This window comes from Rutilus rutilus (genome assembly GCF_951802725.1).
Source record: "Rutilus rutilus genome assembly, chromosome: 10".
Classification (NCBI taxonomy): Eukaryota; Metazoa; Chordata; class Actinopteri; order Cypriniformes; family Leuciscidae; genus Rutilus; species Rutilus rutilus.
Window position 1 is genome coordinate 6,353,552 of NC_140215.1, and position 23,825 is coordinate 6,377,376.

At 37.2% G+C, this 23,825-nt stretch overlaps 1 protein-coding gene across 1 annotated transcript; it reads right to left on the bottom strand.

The window, feature by feature from the left end:
* Positions 1–5,116: 5,116 nt before the first annotated feature.
* Positions 5,117–6,566, bottom strand: LOC311299061 (protein Fer3; the record flags this gene model as incomplete). The annotated part of the gene is made up of 2 exons (XM_084422452.1): positions 5,117–5,174; positions 5,987–6,566. The coding sequence occupies 2 exons, from the start codon at positions 6,564–6,566 to the stop codon at positions 5,137–5,139; spliced, it is 618 nt and encodes a 205-aa protein (XP_084278578.1). The 3' UTR covers positions 5,117–5,136.
* Between the last annotated feature and the right edge of the window lie 17,259 nt (positions 6,567–23,825).

Consider the following 23,825-nt stretch of genomic DNA (forward strand, 5'->3'; position numbering starts at 1 on the left):
TTCAATCAATGTGTTTGTTTCATAAAAGACAGTTCCAATTTGAGAAGGCATGGTCATATTTTCTAATGTTTGAGAGCTGTGGTTTCAAATGCCTTCAGTATTTTATCCTTGTTTAGACATTTGTTATTTTGATTAGAGAGGCTTTACGTGACAACTGATTTGTATATTCCCTCATTTCCTACATTCCCTGAATACGATAATCTTTGATAATTGATATTTGTCCTATTGCAAGCATGCTTTCAGAAGAAGTGCTGTCATATTGATGTTTAGAGAAGTGAAATGCACAATAAACACACCTGCCCGCAGGACTCCAGTCCTCACCCTTTCCGACACAAGTCAACTTAGGTTGGATGGCCAGAAATAAATGAACCCCGCTGCAAGAAACAAGGATGTACACAGTGTCAGGAATCAGGATACAAGTGTTTATCAGGCTTCATTGTTTTTTCCCCGTTTTATTTCATTGCTGAATTATAGCACTGACCCTGTAAACGCAAGAGACAGATGAGAAATGCAAAGTTTATCACTGAATGTTTCACAATCCGTAATGGAGGAGGACTTTTCAAGCTCTAGATCTGACTGCATCCATTAACTATTTTGTAATATTCTGAAACAATGACAGCCTTTTTCAAAAATGACTTAAAATGGCACATCATTAGTGCACAGATGTCATTGTTTCATTTTTTAGATCATATTGCTTAGAAAGCTTAGAATGTAGTGTGCATGAACTACTTTTATAACACTATTTTATTTTACAGCCATGGTCACAAACTGCTGTTATATGGAAAAGAGGTGCAAAAAGATTGGAATATATGGACTGATTTTATATGATACTTTTTATAATTGCAATTTATTTTATTTATTTATTTTGACTGCCATGGTCACAAACTGTGATTCTGTAAAAAAATATATATATATATATTATAGACCTTACCCTCATTTCGTGTGCTTTTATTTTTGTGAGTAAATAATGACATAATTTTCATTTAGGTTTAACTATGCCTTCAAGTAAGAAAAAAAAAAAAAAACTATTGATAATTAAACTAACCACTAGATGGCAATGATAATAACCCAGTGTTATTTCTTGTTGCATTATTATTTTTCAGTCTACATTCTTTATAAATTCCTGTGCTGAAGATCAACTAACAGCATTATGAAAGCATGCACATAAGTCCAGCCCGTTTGAGTCAGCACGAGTCCCAAAGGTAAATCGGATCTCCACCTGTACGCCCCTCTTGAGCTCTACATTGCTCTGACAGCATGGAGCACTAAAACCCGGTCATATAAGTTGTAATAATGGACGTGACTCTGGCTGTATGCAGTAATTGAAGCCGCTGGTATTGTAATAGAACAGCGGAGCTTGTGTTATATGGTGATCGATGGCTAGAGCCCATGCGGAGAGTCAACACACACCTGCTGCTGCCTCCAGAGATGGACTCGGGGCTCTGGTAAGAACATCACCCTGGATGGAGGAGTCAGCCAAATGCATAAAGAAAGTCAGTACCAATCTCTAAAGACTGACTGCAACGCTCCGGCCATAAGAATCCATTCAACTCGAAGGCTGTGCGTTACTGGAGCAGCTCTTGAGGATTTGTGTGAAAATGACACAGGTGAAGATATACCAGAAGATATACGGTTTCTTCATTAGGGCGACGCACCACCACCAAAGTGCACTCATAATGACTCAACCACAGAGTTATGCTCCATCACTGTCTGCCTCGGAATATAGTCCAATCAGCGTCAAGTCACGGTCTGTGGAGTAGGCTACCGCCTCTTTTTGGGCGATTGGTTCCCATTGACTTCCATACAAAGATAAAAAAAATTCGAACTGCAGGCACTGCAATGCATTCTGGGTTCCGGGAAGGCTAACACTAACGTGCTTTCGTCATCATACGTTACCTTAACTTGTGCAGCGATTGGTGGAAACAAATATACCTCTATTAATTAATCTTTAAACTGAAGTGACATCCAATAATTTCCTCAGTGCATAACTTACATTTCACGGACATATTCTCCATCTGTAAATGTTAGAAAGTCAAGCAAATATTTCCATTTCGCAGAATAATGAATGGGCGCCACCGCAATAATTCTGGCTAAAATATAGGCTACATTAACACTAAAATATAAATATATTTATAAAGAGAGAACATGTGCTAGGCCTATAGAATTTCAAACCTACAAGTGTATTTTTATGATAGCAGTTTTGTTTTTATTTATTTTCGTTTTTAGTTGAGTGAATTTAACGTCTTAAAAACATAATTTTGGTTTTAGATTGTAATGATACAATGTTATAATATAATGTGATTTGACTTTTTTGCACAAGGTTACATTCACTATGTTTGTATTCATAGCCTTCAATATGAACATTGTAGGAGAATATTGATCAGGATATGACTTTTTTAATTATTATTATTAAAATAGAAAAAAAAATGTAAATACTGAGATTATACCATTGCCATTTAACCCAAAAATACAGATTTTTTGGCTATAGCCTATTGCCCAACCCTATACCTTATGGGATGCTTAAATGCAGAATTTTCCATTTTTAGCTCAGCAGTAATTATACATTATTATCACTGTTAAATGGTTATTTAACCATTAGTCTACATTCAGTCTTGCATTAATAAATCAGTTTGTTTGTGCCCCACACTAAAAAACATTTTTTGACCAAACCCATAAGGACCACCCCTATGTTACTGGTGCAGTGACTGAGGTCACATTTAATAATATTCCTGCAATACCGGAGGCTGCAGTTTCAGGACCGCAGTTCTAGGAACTTTTATAGGCTATTTGCGACAGCGCCACCTAGCCAAATCTACTCCAACCGATGATAGGCTACCTAGGGTGACCACCCGTCCCGCGTAGCGCGTGCGCGCACAGCGTTTGAAGCCCAATTCACGCGTCACGCAAATTGAGACCGTGTCACGCATAATCTATGCTTGCTCAAAAAAAAGTTGGTCGCTCTATATACTCGAGCCCCAAGCAGACAAACGAACATTACTTGACATTTCAGCACGCTATTGTTGCCACACTAACCCCTCAGTTGAACTGCTGACTAGGTTGTCAACTTTTTCGTTGTTGTCATGACAGCGCACGCACGCGCGCGCATACCAGACACACTGGGAAGGAAGGAACTTTTAGATGCGCGCTTTCCAATTCGAAAAATTCGAGAAAGAGACTGTCTGAGAGGCAACGCCATCATCAATTAAAAAGAGAAGGTGTGAGTACAAGAAACAAGAATGGGGAAATTAATATTTGTGGCTGAAAGGTGTTGAGGGGGATACCGAGAGGGTTTTTTGTGACCTTTGCAAAACGTCCTTCTCAATCGGACATGGAGGGAGGAATAGGCTACGAGGTCAATCGTATTTTTTTTTTTTATACTTTTTTAAAATTGTTCCTGTGGTGTTGAGCAACTACAATTCCTGTTAATCCTATACATTTATATTATAATTTATTAATTTATTTAAAGTAAATAAATTGTAATGAAAAATAAATAAAATTAAATAGTAAATCTTAAGTGGAAGTACATCTGTCAATTCATTGAATGTTCATTTATTTAGAAAAAAAAAACACACATTGGTTGGCCTATTCATGAGCATACATCAAAAATTACACGTTTAGGAGAATAGGGCATTATTAATACTATGCAAGGTGGTATGTGCTAGAAATGGGTAAACCACTATCAGTGAGTCTGCCAGTGGGGCACCGCCGCACCAGGCAGTGTCCCACATTGTCCCTCAGAAACATACCCATTGTCCCCCCTTGGGCTTATTAGCAGGTGGTCACCCTAAGGCTACCTGATTAAAACTTCAAACAAATTCCTACTGGACTTAATGGATTTCGCCGAGCAACGGTAAATGTGACCGTACCTTAACAGAGAGCTCTTAGGACATATAGACCAGACGTTCAACTCTAACACGGGGTTAAATCCTGCCCGACAGACTGAGACTAGCTTCCCATACCACACAATGCTCCGGTTTAATTACATCCACCGAGGGCCATTATAGACGTATTTTACACACCTCAATCTAAAGGTAAACGTTCTGGATGGCTCACCCCTGTTAGCTTTTTCTCTTCTCTCGCTGGGAGTATCTGCTCCGCTCATCTATTATTCAAACACCATCATGCGTTCGCTCTTATTATGGCGGCTTTCTGTTTGTAAGTGACTGCAGTTTGAGGGTCCCGTCGAGAGCCTTTAAAAACAAAGGGGGAAATGGCTAAAACAAATGTGGGACCTTAGTAAGCGACTGCTGGGAAGCAAATTCAATGCTACACTCTCAGAAAAAAATTACAAAATCTGTCACTGGGGCAGTATGCACTTTAGAAATGTAGCCTACTATTATGTCATTTGGTAACACTTGAGGTAGGCTAATAAAGGTATGGGTACCTTTTAGGATACTAATATGTACCTTTTCGGGGGAAATATTTTCTAAGATATAGAAGGGGGTTAAAATTGTTCTGATTTGATTAAACATGGCAAATAAAGTTTTTTTTTAATTTACTTTTTAAATCACAGAGTAATCAGAAAGACCAGTGAAGTTAAAGACAAGCATTTATATAGGCCTATCTTGTATTGCTATATACATATTTTTTATTTAGGCTATATTTAAATAAATAAGCACATAAAAGTCACTCAAACAAAGTTCAAAAGAAAGACTTAAAAAGAACATTTTTAATAAATAAAAATTATACATTAACAAATAAATATTGTTGTGATAAACCACCTGCATTTGCTCAAAATAATTTCAAGGTGCAAAATGTCACTTATTTAAAATCTGAATGTGGTTGTCAGGCCAAACCCTTCAAAACATTTGCTTTCAGCAGCAAAGCTGTTTTTATCCACACAAAAAATTGAACTTTTGCCGATTTGCCATTCTCTCTTCTTGCACACGAGGACAAGTGCCACGGCTTTGTCCTAATAAGGCCTCATTTACAACAAACAACGACCGTCTGGATGAGCAAAAGGGGTCTGATTGTAACCCACAACAAATTAGAATATAAAAAGTGTCCCGAGTGCCAGGAGGTGTAACACGGTGAGAAGTCTGCAGATGTCGTGGTGCCGTCGTGCCATGCCAGCTTTGAAGAGGAGCGTGAGAAAGGAGGGAGAGGCGGCATCTCTCTTCCCGGCCCACAGTGCAGTTAATCCCACTTTATCCAAGAGAGCCGAGCTGTCAGATCTGGAGTTGGAGAACACAAAAGCAGAGCAAACATGAGGCTTTAGATACATTTTAATGACCATTTAACAAGTCGCTGGTCTAAGGCTAACAAAGGCACACTTATTCATTAAAACCCTCCCCCTTGAAGAGCTGGAACCCTGGGATGTGGTTAACTAAAGTACACAGCTCCCTTTCAGCTCAGTGAAAATACTTGTGTCTTAGAAAAGGAAGTTTTTGAAAACAGACAGCTGGGAATAAACTGAACAGTCAACATAAACAATGGGAACTGTTTAATCATGTAAAACAACGCCTGTTGGAGTGACATAAGCCTTATTGAGGATGTATTTGCATATGCACTCCTAATAAACAAGTCATTTAGCTCATATGCCCCACAAACAAGAGGAGGGAAACAATGTGTGCATGTTGCTAAATATCCAGTCTGTTCCTAGCTTTAAAATGCTGGTTTAAATGACTAAAATTGCTGCACAAATGTTTGATCCAATTTTCCTGTCATACTTTAAAAATGATCAAAGATGGTTTTCCAAACCAAGGAGGGACTGAATTATTTAGTTAAATGTTTATTTATTTTTTATGGATGCTGGAAAGTATTTGATTTGCACAGCAAAATGAACAAATCATTTAGATCTAGATCTAGATCTATCTATCTATCTTATCTGTCTGTCTATGTATCTATGATTAATAAATTATAATTTAAGTTATGATTCATGTTTGAAAGGAGTTATTCTGGTCGCATGGTATACATATATATATAATTAATTTGTAATTTAAATTAAATGTTATATATATTTAATGAACTCAAACTGTCATCTTACCACTTGTGTTCCAGATGGCATTGGTCTGATTCTTATAGCCGTTCTTCATGCATTCATCCACATATGACTTGGGGTCACAGCCTGACATGAGGATTTCTCTGAGCAGGGCGATGTAAGCAATGGCCAGTCTTAACGTGTCTATTTTGGAGAGCCGTTTCTCGTAGGGGAACGTGGGCACATGGCAGCGCAGCTCCTCAAATCCAGAATTGATGCTGAGCATCCTCTTCCTCTCCCGGATGTTGGCGGCGTGGCGCTGCACCTTGTACGGATGATGGGACGTCAAGCGCCGCTGTCTGCGATTACTGATCTCATGGGGATCGTCGACTGAGGAGCTGTCCACTTCAGCACCGGCCTCCAGCTGCGGAGACTGCGAGTCTAAGTCCGTGAAGGTCAGCTGAGCCTCTGGGAACACGGACTGGCACCCGAAAGAGGACCAGGGGGACAGCTGACCTGTCATTGCGCTGCAGTCAAAGAGCAGCGTGTCCATCTGAGACTGGAACTGAGAGTTAGGGTCCATTTGGCCCCAGAAGGGAAAGTCTGCGGCAGCATCTTGATCAAAATCAAAAAATATGTCTTCCATTTCCCCCCCTTTTTTCCTCAGATGTCACTAAAACAGCGCGTATGAGATTAGAGGAGAGCTTCAACTACCGTGCGTAAACTGGGTAGCCCTGTGCGTAATGGCCATTAAATAGGTCCAGGTCTCGCCGCAGGGTGCTTGTCTCTATTCAACAGGTTTGAAAAGGAGCTCATTAGGACGCGTGCCTCCTCCTAATAACTCTGCCATTTCAAAAGCACTTCACGGCATCGGTTGATGCTCAGAGCACGTGTCACCGCAATCATAAAGTTATCTTAAGCTGTTTCCTATTCGGTTCAAGCAGTGGACTAATATTTACTGCACCAACTGGACGTTCTGAAGTATTTGCGTCTTGTAATTGAATTAGTCGTCTGGAACATGGGTGGTCAAAGACAGTCCAAAACACCTGTCTTAGCCTTATCTTACTTCATAACCATAATATAATCAATCGCTTTTATATAAGTATTTTTATTATTATTTTAAGATATTTATTTCTATTGCAAAAGAAGATAATAGCATATAGACTACTTTTGTAACCTTTCGCTAATCATTTTTAAATAAATTTGTCATATGCAAAATGTAAATACGAGATAAATAGGACAATCTGAACAAGAATCTTGACAATTTTACAGTGTGTATTCGCGACCAATTGTCTAGACCAACATCTCACTGGAGCTTTGTAATTTGTAATCTGCTTGTAATAAAACTGACCTGTAAACGTCGATTGTGTATACAGCTTCATACACTATATGAAGTGATTAATATAAGTTCAGAGATAAATTTATTAAAATATCAACAATGCACGTGTAATTTTTTTTTCTTAAATATAAAGGAAAACAAAAAAATATTTTTCTCCATTTTTCTTAAATTCCTCCCGACGCTCAGATCGGTTCACGTAAAGTTTTATCATTGTTTGCTGTAGTTTAAGGAAACGCATATTTAAATGAAATATTTGAATAAGAATCAACTAATATTTGCATATTTCAATATTTTATTTAAAGATTAACATTTTATCATTGCGTTGTTTGAGATGTACGAATTGCACATTGCAAGTAATTATTTATAATAATTTGTAAATGACACAACACAACAAAAATAAAATAAAAATGTTGTTGTTGTTTGCCTTGGAGAAACGAAAGAGTAGTCATGTATTTTTTTGTAGTCATGTATTTTTTAATGAACTGACACTACGCTTATGAAAAATTACAATAATTTATATATTTAAGCGAGCAGCTTTTATGTTATCGTAACCCGTTTATGAGACCATACAGACATAGTACTAGATAATCAAATAAAAAATGTTTTTTTTTTCTGTTTTTTTTCTTCGTTTTATTTTTAATGTATCTTAATAGAGAGGGGGAAATTAGTAAAGCACTCTATAATACAAAAGCACTTTATTTTTATTTGTTAATAAAATCTATTGTATAATGCTTTTTGTCCGGACCTAAACCATAGAAAATGTATTTAGATTTATAAAGGAATAGTGTGTTTAAACCTGAAGTGGATCCTGAGGAAAGGCTTGTCAGAACCTTCTGCTCTGCAGACAGCAGGCATCCCAAAACTGAAGAATACTGCTGTCAGATGCAGAGATCCAGCCATTCTCCACATCACAACAAAACACTCAGCTACTTGTGTACAATTGGAAGGACCATAGAGACCTTCAGAGAGCATGTACATCTACAAATCTTTGTGCAAAATTGAAATGGCCCATCTAGAATGAAATCTGTGCTGATTTAATACAAGACACCGAGTTGGCTCATGTGGCCCTTGAATCCAGTGCACCAAACCATCTGCTTATGATTAGTCTGTCATCTTGGAAGTTGTTTGCAGGATAATAAGATGTCATTTAAAAAAAAAAAAAAAAGTATAATTAAAACCACAACTTGCGTTCCTTCACACTTGTTTTTCAACCTGTACTGTCTGATGCATATCCACAGGCTTGTGTTTTATGAATACTTGTCATATGACTGGACCGCAGGGTGGGCATGCAGAACAGTGGTAAAAAGCACTGTAGTGAAAATTGATTGTTACAGATAAACACACACACACAAAAAAAAACACATTAAGACGTACCTTCAGAAGCTCTGAGGTTAAGTGATAAGTCATTTCAATGTAAAAACTAAAAAGTTAAAAATGTAGTAATAATAATAAAAACATCTTATTAAACTGAAGAAAAATCTACACCACCCCAAAAAGCAAATGCATAAAGCCTGTCATACACATTTAGGCTATGTTTAGTGTTTAATTTGGTCTTTTTGCCATCAGCAGTAGTAAATGTTGTGGGGGGTGCTGGATGGCAGAGGCAGGCTAAATACACATAAACTGCACAGATATCAACATAAATAAATACATAATATCCAATAAAAAGAAACATGAAAAATACTTAAAATGGCATCTTTTTATGAAAAAAGGCCAGTATCAATGATACTAATACAGATGACACTTCAATGAAAAATTAGGCTTAAAAAAATAACAACTTTTAATTTAAGTGAACTTAAAAACAATCATAAACCCATTGTAATAAATGTTATATTTACCTCTCTAACAGGTAGGAAATATACAGAAATGTAATAAAGTATTCAAACAGTTTGCACTGCATAACTTATCAATTATATATAGTGAAATCCTTATTAAAGCTACAAAAGTTCTTTAGTCAAGAGCAGTGAGTGATGTTCTTTGATTAACATTAATGGCAGACAACATTAGTGGCTGCTGTCACTTTAAGACCTTGCGCTGCTGGCAGAGATGTAGATATCACACACTCTTTACTTTCATTTAAGACTGCTCTTATGAGGATGCTTGACAAAACGGACATTTGGGCATAATTGTTGTGTTAGTGTTCATTCAAGCCGAAAGAGAACTTGATTCTGGCAAGCCGAAAGAGAACTTGATTCTGGCGCGCTTTCGATGCGTCGTGTGTGCGTCACAGGCAGCGCGTTCTCTTTGTCTTGTCTCGCTTGAATGATTTAAAAGCATTTGCATGAATAAGAGCGTGATCTTATTGTAGCGCTAGCCAACAGATGACAGAAAAAACGGATGCTGCGTTAACTGCGTTCAATATACACCGAGTCTTCTCCTCCCATTTGTACCAGTGACGCTTATTCAACTTCCCGCGTCTACTGCGCAGACATCAACAGCGCAACTGGGTTGTAGTGTAGGTTGCCAGGTTGAGGTCACAAATGTTGATTGTGCGAGTAGGATGCGTACAATATCTGCCATCTGGACAACCTTGGAAAAATATATTGATGTGATTATTCATATAACGAGGTTTGGGCCGTATAAATTACGAGACTTTCCTGGAAGAAATAACAAAATGGGAGGGAGGGAGGTGGGAGATGGGTGTGAAATACGGGAGTGTCCCGGAGAATGGTCAAATTTGCGTCTGTTCCTCACACAAAGCAATATCGCTCGGCCTCCTTTTCGTATTTTATTTTAATACATTATTGAGACTACTTTTATCTGCCTGTTAAGTGTTTTATATGCTGTGTTTTGTATGGTTGAGTAGTGGTTGGGGTGGGGTCAGGTTTGGAGTTCAAAAATATAAATAAATGTAACTAAAATTATCGTGGATATTCAAATGAATAGTCACAGCAAAACATATTATGATGAAAAAACTCTAGCATGTAATTGTATGATAAAATATCGTGCCATTGACGTCGAAGTTTTCTCAGAGATGCTAAATGTCACATTGGCATCATTCTTAAAGGGTTAGTTCACCCAAAAATGAAAATTCTGTCATTATTTACTCACCCTCATGTCCCGTTTGACTTTCGTTCATCTTCAGAACAAAAATTAGGATCTTTTTGATGAAATCTGAGAGCTTTCTGTCCCTGCATTGACAACTACCACTTTGACGCTTCAAAAGATAGTAAAACTAATCCATGTGAATTGAGCGGTTTAGTCCAAATTTTCTGAAGAGACTCGATCACTTTATATATTGAACAGATTTAATTTAGTATTTTATTCACATAAACATTTATCAGCTAACATAAACAGAAGCTTATTGGTTCTCACTGAGGCTCAAACTTACTGCATAACACAATTGGTTCTCGCACATCAAGCGAACATGCTTAAGCTTCCATTTACCATAACTGATGTGTGAGTTGATGAATGTTTATATGTGAATAAAATGTGTCATGTGCATTTTCCCTCCACAGAAAAGTATAATCAGATAACCCGTTCTAACTGCCAAGGCGTCAGTCTCTGTGTTTGGGTTATTGCAAAGTTGTGGTAATCTTTCCAGATAACTAGAGAGTATCACAAACAACTTTTTTGTGTTGAAATAATGGTGTTTGTTCCACTGCAGTAACTGCAGATAAGAGCTCTAATAGCTTCAGTCACATGTCAGACACGCTCTGCTGTGTTTAAAGGGCATGAGACAGTGATTGTTCAGCGCTGTTTACTTCTACACACTTGGAGCACAATCAGTTTTATCAGGGTGATTATATACTTTGAACTCTCTAGGAGTAACTGGGGTCACAGTCAACTTAGACTAGTGCATTGCATTTATTTACTCTCACTGTTTTTGTTTTTTCATTGCATTGCTTTGCAAAGGTCTCAATACTCTTGCTAAATTAGCCTGTTTGGTTATTCCAGCGAGTTACACAGACCAGAACAACTGAACGTGCACACACAAATCTCTGGTCTGGTGAACACTTAGATTGGGCTTGAGGAAACAAACAAAATGAACTGTTGTCTAGGATGACGTCAGTGTTAAATAGTGCTTAGTATAGTGCTACGGATTCAACATGACTGTTCCAGGACATAACTGAATCTTACAGCATAAACTTGAACTCTGAAGATCAGCTACATTTGAAGGCATCATTATAACCCTGAGATGCTTTGCATTGGTGTGCTGCACACTTACTGGCTGCTCTTCCTTCTCTATCTGCTCCAACACACCCACTACAAAAAACAAAACAAAAAAAAAACAAGGAGAAATAATGACAATTCAAGTTTTGTATATAAATTAAAATACACAATTTACATTTGTCTCCAAACGATTTAAGCAACGCTCTTAAACGACTTAAGTCTTTAGATCAACAGGTTTTTGCGATCTTGACAAACAAATTCAGCGAAGTGTTTAAACTTTTGACTCGCATTGTGTTTTCCTTAAACACTGTTTGGTCTTTGTGCTGCACTTGTTGGAATTAATTCTGTCTCATCACATTAGCAATGCAAACTAGCTGATTGTCCTAGTCATTTGTTTGTGCCGCATATGTGTGTTTGGCCTGTTGGATCAGCGCCTTGATCTGGCCAAATAAACACAATGTCTAAACAATCAGTGCGCCTCCTCACATTCCAGGTGCACATTTCACTTAATTGGGTTCAGAGAGAGTGAGAGAGGGGAAACAACATCCTTGTAGTCTAGAGAACCTTAGTATTCAAGGCATGCTTTCAGGTTTGGTTTAAAGGGCCCCTATTATGGATTTTTGAAAATGACCTTTCATGCAGTGTGTAAGCTCTAAGTGACTGAAAACATCCTGCAAAGTTTTAAAGTTAATGTCTTTCAAAAGTAAGAGTCGACTCTGCGTCAATGAATGAATTGTTTTTCAAACGAGTCATAAGCCGTTTCGTTCTGACGTCAAGACAAAACATTAGCATATTGCCCGCCCACTTATTGCGCGCGCAGACACCAGGGAAAACTTGAACGTCAAACCAACAGCTGATTCCTGTGGATACTGGACAGCATCATGTCGAGAAGACGCTGTGCTGTACAATATCAAGGTAAAGCCAGTTTCTTTTCACTGCCCAAGGACGAGCAGAATATGCTGCACTTTCAGATTTAAAACTTAGCAGAATGTTTTCATTCATTTAGATCTCATGAAAGTGCGTATCTATAGCACGAATGATATTTCTCGTATCATTTATACGCCAAAAATAGTTTTCGCGTACATATATGATGCACAGTTTTCGCGTGCATATGATACGCACTTTATGGCGTGTAATACGCACGCACTCCACACCCCTAATCCTACCCAAGGGATTTACAGTGCGTATCATTTGCACGCAAAAACTATTTTTTGGCGTATAAATGGCACGATAAATAAAATTCGTGCTATAGATACGCACTTTGATGAGATCGTGTTGGTTACACACTACATGAAGGGTTTTCAAAAATCCATAATAGGGGCACAGAATGAACAATACTTCTACAGCATTTATTAATCTTAGTTAATATTAATCTCAACATTTACTACTACATTATTAAAATCAAAGGTTGTATTTGTTAACATTAGTTAATGCACTGTGAACTAATATGAATAAACAAAGAACAGCTGTATTTTTATTAACTAACATTAAATACTAAAGATTTATTAAAAACTGTAACAAATGTATTGCTCATTGTTCATGTTAGTAAAAAAAAAAAGTGTTACCGAAAAGTTTCTTGAGTAGAAAATCATCATATTAGAATGATTTCTGAAGGATCATGTGACACTGAGGACTGGAGTAATGATGCTGAAGATTCAGCTTTGTCATCACAGGAATAAATTATTTTTTTTACATATATTTAAATAGAAACAACTTATTCTAAGTTGTAAACATACTTCACAATATTAGTGTTTTACAGTATTTTTGATCAAATAAATGCCTTGGTGAGTAGAAGAGACTTCTTTCAAAAACGAAAAAAAAGAAGAAGGTACTTTATGGTTATCCGGACCACATGTGATGACCTACCCCAACCTCGCCCCTAAACCTACCCGTCACTGGGGTTACGACCAACCAAGAGCAGTTGTGGTCAGGTGTGGTCCGGATAACCGTATAGTACCAAAAAAAAAAAAAACACACAAACTTTGCTGACTTTTTATGCATCATATAACTGTATTTACAAAAGAATCACAATCTCATCATGAATCCTGAAATGCTCGTGCACTCAAATTTGGAGTGGGGAATGGAGAGGCGTTCAATTGTGTTTATCGGTAAATTAAATGAATAGAAAAATAAGCCTCCAAGTATGTAACGTGAGTTCCCGCGTCACCCCCAACATTGCAGCAGCAAGAGTTCCTAGAGACATCCACTGCTCCGGGAAGAAGCCTATGAGCTGTGACACTCCACCACAGACTCTTCCTCTCATTAAAACTGTGGGACACTTTCCCCTCTTTTCCGGCTCTTTCCATCACTCAGCCATGTCTGGAAAAGGCATCAGGCTCATAAAATCTTCTTGCATAAACAGTCCTCCCGTGGGCTGGGCAGAGACACACTGGAGAGACGGCAATACGTCAGCCGTTGCCTTTAGAATCGACATATAGGCTATTCAGACAACCTCTTACCTTATTTTTCAGGTAAGAGCGGATACGACCATTTGTAATTTGAATGTGTCTGGCTTCCAGTGTCATTTGCTTTTAGCTGTACACATTGATCCGAATCGGAATGATTTGATCCTAATTCAATAATCACAAGCGACTGGAAAAGTAGGCTAATAAAAAAAATGATCAGTTAAGGCTGATTTCGGTCAGCTAAGCTAACAACGCAATACTCTAGTATAAAAATACAAAGAACACACAAATATAAAATAGTTGATTTGTAATTACATATAACATTTTTCCCTATTGAATGTCATTATATTGTTTTTCTAGACATGTCAGATTTTAAGACCAATTAGTGAATCTGTTTTCATTGACAAGAAATTAACTGATCAAAAGAATGATTAACACACCATTGGAACATTTCTATGGCTTGCAAGCTATTTTTAGCTATTTAATCTTTCAGATTAAATAATTTAGAGCAAAGCATCACTAGAAAAATGTATATTTACTACGCAGTTATGATGCTGACTTAGAAGGTAGCAGCCTATAGACAGTGAATCAGCTCACTATGTTTTGGATCAGATCCACTGTTCCAGATCTTCCCTCTCTGTTAAAAGACAAATCTCTTTATCTCTCTCCCCCTCTCAGAGGGAGTTTATGGAAGGGGGTGTTAATTGTTCCTGCAGATCTCAAACTCGTGCAACTGAGCTGCTGAGTGGCCTTGAGGTTCACGGGGTCAAAGCTCTCTGGCTCTTGAGTATGTGTGGCTGAAGAAAGAGACTGGCCAGATACCGAACTCTTTCGTCCCGTGCTAAAGGAGTGAGGAGCTCTTCTGCATAGATGATGGTGTTGACAGGTCATATGTGAACGCTTAGAGCCCTCATTTATTATCACGCAGTAGGATAAAGAATAAAGAGCTCTTGTCCACTGCACAGGTGCGGCCAATACACTGCTTGGAGCTTGAGCAGTCCTCAGGGGTCACCAGATTAAGAATAAGAGGAACACATAATCACTGCATCATGTTGTTTCTCATTTTAAGAAGAACAAGCTACATGAAGAACATGCGCAGAAAAGTTTTGTAAGCCAGGGTCATCACACACTCACTTGGTGCCCTGGACAAAATAAGTAATGACAAAAGAATAGACATGGGGATATATGGCGACTGTGGTTAGTGGTTTTCCAAGTTACTAGCGACTCAGCATTTTCACTGGCCACAATTTTGACATCAATTCCATGGGGAAAAGCTGTCATTAATATATTTTTAATATCGTCTCATAATTTGGCAGCAGGTATATTAGGCTGCTGTCACTTTAAGACCTGACACACAGACCCATTAACTGTTACACAAGTGTTTTCTTTCTCAACTGTTTACATTCACTTAAAACAGAACTGACTGTGTTTACGTGAATACTCACCAAGACCGGCATTTTGACATTATTTTGTGTATATCTGACTGTTTAAGTGCAATAAGCAGCGAAAAATAACTGAATTTAGTACTGAGAGGCGGCTTTATGTGCGCGCACTTTGGGTGTGAGCACAAAATCAGCAGGAATGAGTAAAATTACGCGCAATACGCACAATCCCACGCTGAAATGTAAGCCCTATAACACCAACAATATTCATCTGGAGCAAATGAAAGAAGTGAGTGAGGGGAGACGGGTTTGTGTGTAACTCGCTATCGGAGAGAGATGAGAGAGTGAGAAACCGCAGCTGGTATCGTGTATCTATTCTGTGGAAAATGAGAATTGGAAGCGTTTCAGATATTTCAGTATCGATATTTCTCAAAAAAATTATATTTTTGACAATACTACATTGCACTTAGTTTATTATTTCAGATGTCTTTTTTAAAAGACTACAATTGAAAAATGTATATATTGTATATAAAATTCTTTATGCCAAATATATATATATAAAATACACTGGTCAACCCCAACCACTGGTTTACATTTTTTTTATTTTTTTTAAATGCTATGGTTGGGTTTGTCCATATTTGACCCAAATGTGGGTTGAAACAACCTAGTATTTATTAATAATAATAATAATAATAATAATAATAATAATAATAATAGTAATAATAATAATAATAAAAAAATGTAATAGAAAAGAAAAAGAAAAAAAGGAAAATATTTAATAACGCACCAAACTCAATTATATATGTATACTCTTTTGGATTTATATAAAATTTTGACATGTTAAAAGATTTTTTTTTTTAATTCCCCATGAAAACTTTATCAACAATTGATGAAAACTTTACTTTATTTTATACTGAAAGTTGCAAAATCAGTTCGGCACAAAAATGTGAGGGGGTCACATGTCCGTAGGCATAACGCTTCTGTTGGAAGACTTGGAGCTGGATAACGTAAAACTCTTTAGAAACCTCCCTAGAGTGATAAATGACATTTGGTAGGTCAGTGCAAACCACAGATGATGACAGCAAAACCATTATGCCATGTTCCCAGAGCCTCAGAGACTGGTTCACTAGCAGAAACATTAATAAAATGACTCATGGTAAACTGCTTATTTCATCCCAAAAACATTGATTAAATGACTCATGTCAGTGTTTAAAATGTCTTTCTCATGAATAATCACTGAATGAATGAGTGACGCCCTCATGAGTCAGTGCAACTACGTTTGGTAAATCATGGCTTGGAGGAGGCTATTATTAGTATTGGTAATGTGTTTCAGGCGAAGCATCCAAACATGACCAACAAAAGAGTTTTATTATTGGCTCATTATCAGACAGTTGTGCCTGATAATAGATGGGGCACTAAAAATGCTGTTTCGAAATAATGGATAAAGAGTACACTTTAAAACATATGAAGGCCATTTATTTAGACAGTGCTATATTTCAACAATTTATTTGGTTAATTTTATTTTTGTATTAAAAGTTCATTTAGGGGTAAAATGAAAAAAATATGGTAGTTTTACGTAACATAAACAAGAATGCAATAAGTATCAATGAAAATGTCATTAAACTCATGAGGTAAACAAACTCTAAGGTAAGAGTAATGTGCATATCAGCTGGCATTTAGGAAATATTATAGACATATTTTGAAAAGAAATCAGCAGTTTTGGCTGAGCTCTAAAGCTGAAAGAGGAGGTGGACACATCTCATCTAAAAGAGTAATGAGTCTGACTGCTCTTTATAGCTTCCCTTCACAATGCTTTCCAGTACTCGGACGCCAGCTATTGCATTGCAAAATATTAGATATTTCTTTAGCTAGCTTATTATGTGAGGTCAAACTTTAAACTATTACACTTTAGTTTAACGTGTCCACCACATTATAATCTTATAAAATAGTTTTTGTTTGGCTCCTTGAAGATTTGAGTAAATTAAAGCATTCTGGAAATCAGTTGTATTCATTCCACTGTCAAATAAATTTAAGGTAATTATGTATGTTTAGGAAACTTAACTAAACGTGCATGTTAATGAAATAAAAAAATTCTAAAGCTGATTTAAAGGAAACAAACAAATGCATAATAAGCCTTTTAAGCAGGATCAACCAGTAGTGAGCCTTATGATCATTCAAAATTATGCAACCTCTGAATATTAAATCTATATAGATTATAGATTATTCAAGCATTTTAATGAATTCTAATACATGATTCATCCCAGACGACAAAACACACTTTTTTATATACACCAGGCTGACATCTGAGAACAATTAGGAGGTCTGCATGGTTTCAGTGGAGAGGATAAGTTGGCGGAAGTAAGTGGCAGGTCTCAGAGTGGGGTCTCTAGAGCCCACCGGGGCTCTGTCTGTGCCAGCTTGTTTGCACTTGCATCCCTAAAATACTGTATGACGAGGCATTTGCATGCAAGGCACAGATGCAGTAAAGCATAAAAAAGCCAAACATTGTGGTAACAGAATACCTGCAGCTCTGTACCACAACATCAAACCAGGCACAATGTAACAGAGAGTGAGGTAATTTGTGCCATTATTTTTAGGGTAGGCAATTTTCAGAGAGGCTAGCAATAGCAAGCTAGCTTTGAAAGCATAAGATCCCACCCTCCTTTACCTTCTCTCTAAAGCCACGCCTCCTCCAAAACACATGAACGTGCATAGAGTCTGCAAAATGTCATGAGAGACGGCGTTAACTTAAATGACCTGATGCCTTCGATGGTGCAAAGCATATAACATTACAATAATAATGAACGTAAAAAACTTTACCAGTTGTTCACCACCGGGGTTGCCATCTCTTAATAGAGTGCAACAGTGCCCGCCCACTTTTTCAGCTGTGTTGGTTCCGGTGTGGTGAACAAATGAGTCCTATTGAAGAGATGAGTCCGAGCTTAGGACCCCATTAGTATGCCTGATCTAAATCTGTTCTCGCGACAACTTGTAGCTAACGTGAGCTGTTTTAGTGTTAGCTTTATGTAGAATGCTAAATCCCGCTGCTATATGCAAGGTAAGATTAAATTAAATTGTATATGTAAATTGTATATATTCTATAGCTAATATTTCAAATCTCAAGTTGCGTCAATAGCAGAGGAGAAAGACTGCGAAATGTAAAAATACTACTGTTATTGTGTCACGAAATGTAGTTTTAAGAGTTTCTCAGTAGTTGTTTGAAGCTCAAATATGTTGTTTATTTATAATATAAAAAAACACACTAACAACGAGAAATGTTTAATTTCACAATCTATAGCGTCGGTTAAAAACTAGTATATGAAACATATAAGTTAAAACACATTAATGACTCGTTATAACGTAGTACAAACGTCTTCTATAATAAAGTGATTTTGTACGATTTGTAACCAGGCACTAAAGCGATTACCCATAAAACGTGCTTTGAACCAATCGGATTGCTTGGGTCCTAAGCTCGGACTCATCTCTTCAGTAGGACTCATTTGTTCACCACACCTGTGGTTCATTTGTTCATTTGAAAGTATTTTTTCCATTCGATTTCTAGACCGACTCGATTACGTCATTCACAGTGGTTCATGGGAGTGGGCGGAGCTAAAGAGATCTTTTGACATGGTTTGCTTGTTTCGATTCTCTGATTGGTGCATTTTTCACCACAAATTCCAGTTAAACACAGTCATTTTAAAAAATAAGTTGATATTAATGTGGGCTGATGGCTTCAAAAAAAAAAAAAAAAATTTAAATAAAGGTTTATAAGTTATCATTAAAAATCAATTTCCCTATAGAGAAATGAATGGAGTTTAGCAAATTTAGTTGATTTAGTATAACTTGATGTACTAAAATATAAAATTATATGAAATAAAAATAAATGAAAACAAAAATATGAAAATAAAAAAACTTTCAAAATATTATTAAAAACTATAAAAGTATCCCAATGTTTTGAAATGCTCATATATTTCCATGTTTTCCATAACTGTGACCTGTGGGAATCCCGCACTCCCCCTACACATGAAAAAGCAAAAAATAATCATCATCATATGCTCATTTTAAATTCCCTGCTGCCCTCAGTGTTAAGCCAGACAACAATTCGCATACTCACATAGTTTGCATCCATGTTAATTTTGTTTTAAATATGTGGCAGTCTCCACAGACTTTTTCTGCAAGACCAACACAAAGAAGCATCCTCTACAGAAGCCAAACGACCATAATTGCTCATGACCACAACCCTCAAGGCCTGGGAAAAGGTCACGTCTATTGTGGTAACACTTTCAGTTAACTTGGTGAGAAGGAGTTGAATAAGACAAACTACAAGCATGACAAAATGAGCTGCTGTTTTGTGCAGCATTAGATCACTGCAGGAGAAATCAAGAGTGGACGAGCAAGTCATTACACAGAAGCAAGCAAATCAAGGCCACGTTTTGGCCACAACTTTGCCATCTGAGACAAATTTAAGGTTGTAAAAGATATTTTGAGTTGCTCAGTGTGACATGCTCACTGATTAATTGTCTCTACGATGAATTGTAGCCTCCAACTGAGTTATGACAGTGTTTTTGGTCATTGTCTTGCAGGATAACTTTTGCTAAAACAGCCATCTATTTAACAACCAACAAAAGCGCAGCTATTATTGACATACACAAAGTAAAAATGATAGTTCTAACAACATATGGTTTTACATTGCTTTAAATCATCAAACTGAGTTAAGCAATATATACGAGATTCAACTAATTTTTAAAAGTCAGTTTAATGTAATTTAAGTTGAAACCACTTAAGCATACAAGTTGATTGTACTTAAAAAATTAAGGCAGCAACTTTTTTTCTTACAGTGTATATGTGTGGAAAAGAAATAGACAGGGAGAATGTTTGCTTCAAAATGTTTATACTAGCTGCTTATATAATTATAACAATTCTAGTGGGACTTTCACATTGTACTAACAAATTTACCTCCATGTTTTCTCTAAAGAATGTAGAATTATTATTTTTTACCAAGCCATGATAGACTCCAGACACTGTAATATTTCCAACATTAGCATGAGTTTGTGCTGCATGTCAAAGCGAGGATGTCAGAAAGCCCAGTCGGTGCTGTCAATCATGAACGTCCGATATCATACAGTCTGACATAGAAGTTAATGTTGCACAATCTGACTTGGCTGTTACTCAGTATCTCATTGGGGCCATATTGAACATTTTGACAAGTAACAGTTGTAAAAGACAGAAAATCACACCCAGTGTTAGATGACATAGGATTTTTTTCCCAATTTAAATCATAAGCAGACTGTCAGCGGTGAAAACATCACAAACTTATTACAGGGTTTATGGTTTTCTGTCCATGTTCTACACACAGACCTTCACACATGATCAGGCCTTTTCTGCTCTGAGACTCACAATCTGTGCTGAAGGTGTTTCTCTATTTCAATCGTAGCCAACACTGTCAGGCTGTAATCCTACCACACAAAAAGTTCAATTAAAAAGGAGGAAAGAACAGAAAGCAATAGATTATGAGAAACAGATTTCTAAAGGTAAACATGCATCAAAAAGAATGAGTCATTTGACATGATGGTTCACATGACTGGTCCACATCGCAGCTTATTCTGGCCAAGAACCGCCTTCTTAATCAGGTCTGATTGACATATAAAGCAACCAACCATATAATGTTGTGTTTAGAGGTGGTTTAATCAGAAATAGTTGATAGCACAATAACAGACCTACATGGAACATCTCAAAATCTCCAAAGCTTTTTTGATTAGTTATACAGAAAACACTGAACCGACCGTCATCTTTCACCCATTTGCATTTGCCTAAAGGGCACAGGTTAAACTCAACAGTGAATCCAAGTACTTTCTGTACATCTGTGGGTGATTTTTGCGTGGCAGCAGGCCTAAGAGTTTACGTTTTGCCAAAAACCTGCATGAATTTCAGAGAAGACCGTACAGTAAGTGGAGGTGAGCTTGTGTGTCGACATGAGATATTGTAATAAAATGCTAATCCTCTGCTGGCTGTTAACTCATCGGTCTCATGGCAACAGTGTGTTTTTCCACTGCACAACAAGCTCTGCTGACTGGTCAAAGGGGAATGTATGTGGGTAACCTACTTTAATGGTGACATTTATGTGAAGTCTATAATAATTCAATTTCAAGAAAATGGAAGGAAAACAAACTCTTCAAAAGAAACCGCAAGAGCAAAGAATGCTGCCGAAATGTCACTTTAGAATTATTTGCAGTCACATTATGTCAGAAGTGACAGCTTACGTGGACACAATAGAAAGAAAACCAACAACAAAGGGATAATATTGCACTTTACAACCTTGAAAAAAAGTCTCTCTGAGACACGAAATCAAAAATGATTTGCTATTTGCTCTGCTTTATTTCAGGGAGAGATTGCGTTCAAAATAACACCTGAAGCTGAAGTGTGTAATATTTACACCACCGGCAAGCAACAAAAAGAATTGGAATAACATTCTATTCTCACGATTTCTCCAGTATATAGTTTTATTATTATGTTATTTTTTGTCTGTGCATGATTTTTCTGCAGATTGCATCAGTATGTACGCCAGGAGGTCATTCATTCATTCATTCATTCAACCGATTCGTTCAAAATAAATCAATTAACTATCTTTATGAGTGAGTAATTGACTCATTAATTCAACCGATTCGTAAACTGCGTCCAAATTGCATACTTCCATTCTATGTAGTAGGCGAAAAACAGTATGTGACAAAAGTATGTCAGAATTCACAGTACTCGGCAAAAAGCATCCGGATGACGTACTACTTCCGACGAGATTCTGAAGTGTGCATATGATGGACACTTTACTATCCCATGAGGCCACGGGACAGGATTTGTGAATCAAAGTTAAGAGCTGGTCAAGTAGTTAAGAAGATCAACTGACGCTGGTTGGTCACATGATAATGACAACATGGCGAATGTAGTACGTCCGGTTTACATTCACACTACATAGAACATACTTTTTTTTGCGCTCGAAATTATTTAAAATAAGTACCCATACTCAAGAGAGCACGCGATTACGGACACAGACGTCGATTCATTCAGAAGAAAAACATCATTTATTGTTGGGTCCAGGTAATTGTTGTTGAAGGTCAGAACTACTCACTTCTATTGTGTCTCGGCAGGGTTAAAGGAAGTCTTTGACGCTCCTCAGGGAGCCAAAGGGAAAGGACTTGGCATCACACCGGCAGAACGTGGAGCAACACCGCTTGGCAAGGCACTGCTCTTTCGGGGGCAATGAAAAATAATTTCCTCCTGAAAAAGCAGCACGAGGGAAGACTTCTTGGACTGGACACGAAGAATATGAGCCATGCCGAAAGAATGCGCGCATGACTGTGACCGCCAGACTTAAATGTCAAAGACAGACGGCTATACTGCACATGCATGCCGTGAAATGTTTACTCAACCTTGATAATCATATGAAGAATTCCTGTGCACCAGCCTGAGCCAGTCAGTGCATCTCACTGTCTCTCAGCCTGAAACACAGGAAATATATATAAAAAAACTAAGATATATACCATACATATATTATAACCCATGGCCTTCCCTATAGAGCCCGAAAAATATTGTGGTGTCTAGCTCTGTGTGTACTCTTATTTTAAGGTGTCTTGTGTTTTACCATTGTTTTTGGTCTAATATTCTTGTCTGGATTGTCCTGGAATGCCTTTGGTTGAATGTTGAATGTGTAAATATTTAGGTTCAATACAGCAAACATGTTATTATTATTTTTTTCTCAGACATCTTACTTTCTTTGGACCTCTCAAAATTAAAATAATTTCTAAACAAAAATAACGATCAGTTTAATCATTACACAAGTAGGAGAGAGAGGCCTGTCCAATCAATTTGCAGACTTAAAGGGCTAGTCCACCCCAAAATTATTACTTAACCTCATGTTGTTCCAAAGACCTTTCTTCTCCTAGAACACAAAAGAATATATTTCGTAAAATGTACTTTATGTTATTATTATTTTTTTCCAATAAAATTAAAGTTTTGGAAGCTGGTTTCCACCACGGAATAAAAAAAATAAAAAAGGTAATTGCAAAAAAATTTCACAGCTGCAAGTTAATATCTTGGGAGAAAAAAGTCTGAATTGTTAGATATAGACTCGAATTGGGAGGAAAAAAAGTCAGAATTGTGAGATCAAAAGTTTGCAAAATTAAAACTTAATTTTAATCCATTGCAAGTCAAGTGCAACTTCTAGGAAAAACTTCCACACATATGCTTTTGTTATAGCGTCTTTATTCTTTTTCTGGTCTTAAATGTGAACGTTAACGGTTATCTTGGTTTTGATCCTGGGGTCTTGTGCATTATGATATATTATCCTCTTGTTCAGCAATTGTTTTGTAATTTAAACCACTGCACTTGGGTTCTCAATCTCTGTGTCGGAGCATTACGTTACAATAATGTCATCTGCCGTTATTAAGTCAGAGTTGGATCAAAGTCTTTGTATCTTGTCAAGACTAAAAGTTTTTGATGTGAACCATAGGCTCAGCAGCAATCAGCCAGTCAGGGGGAAAGAAAGCACACATTTACGACAAACATACACACACACTCCACCTGAAATTGTCATTTGAGAGTCTTCTGGGAGCTTGGCTGCCCTCACCCACATACAGAAGAATATTAAAAGCTTTGACCTCTGCCTGCCCTCCGTT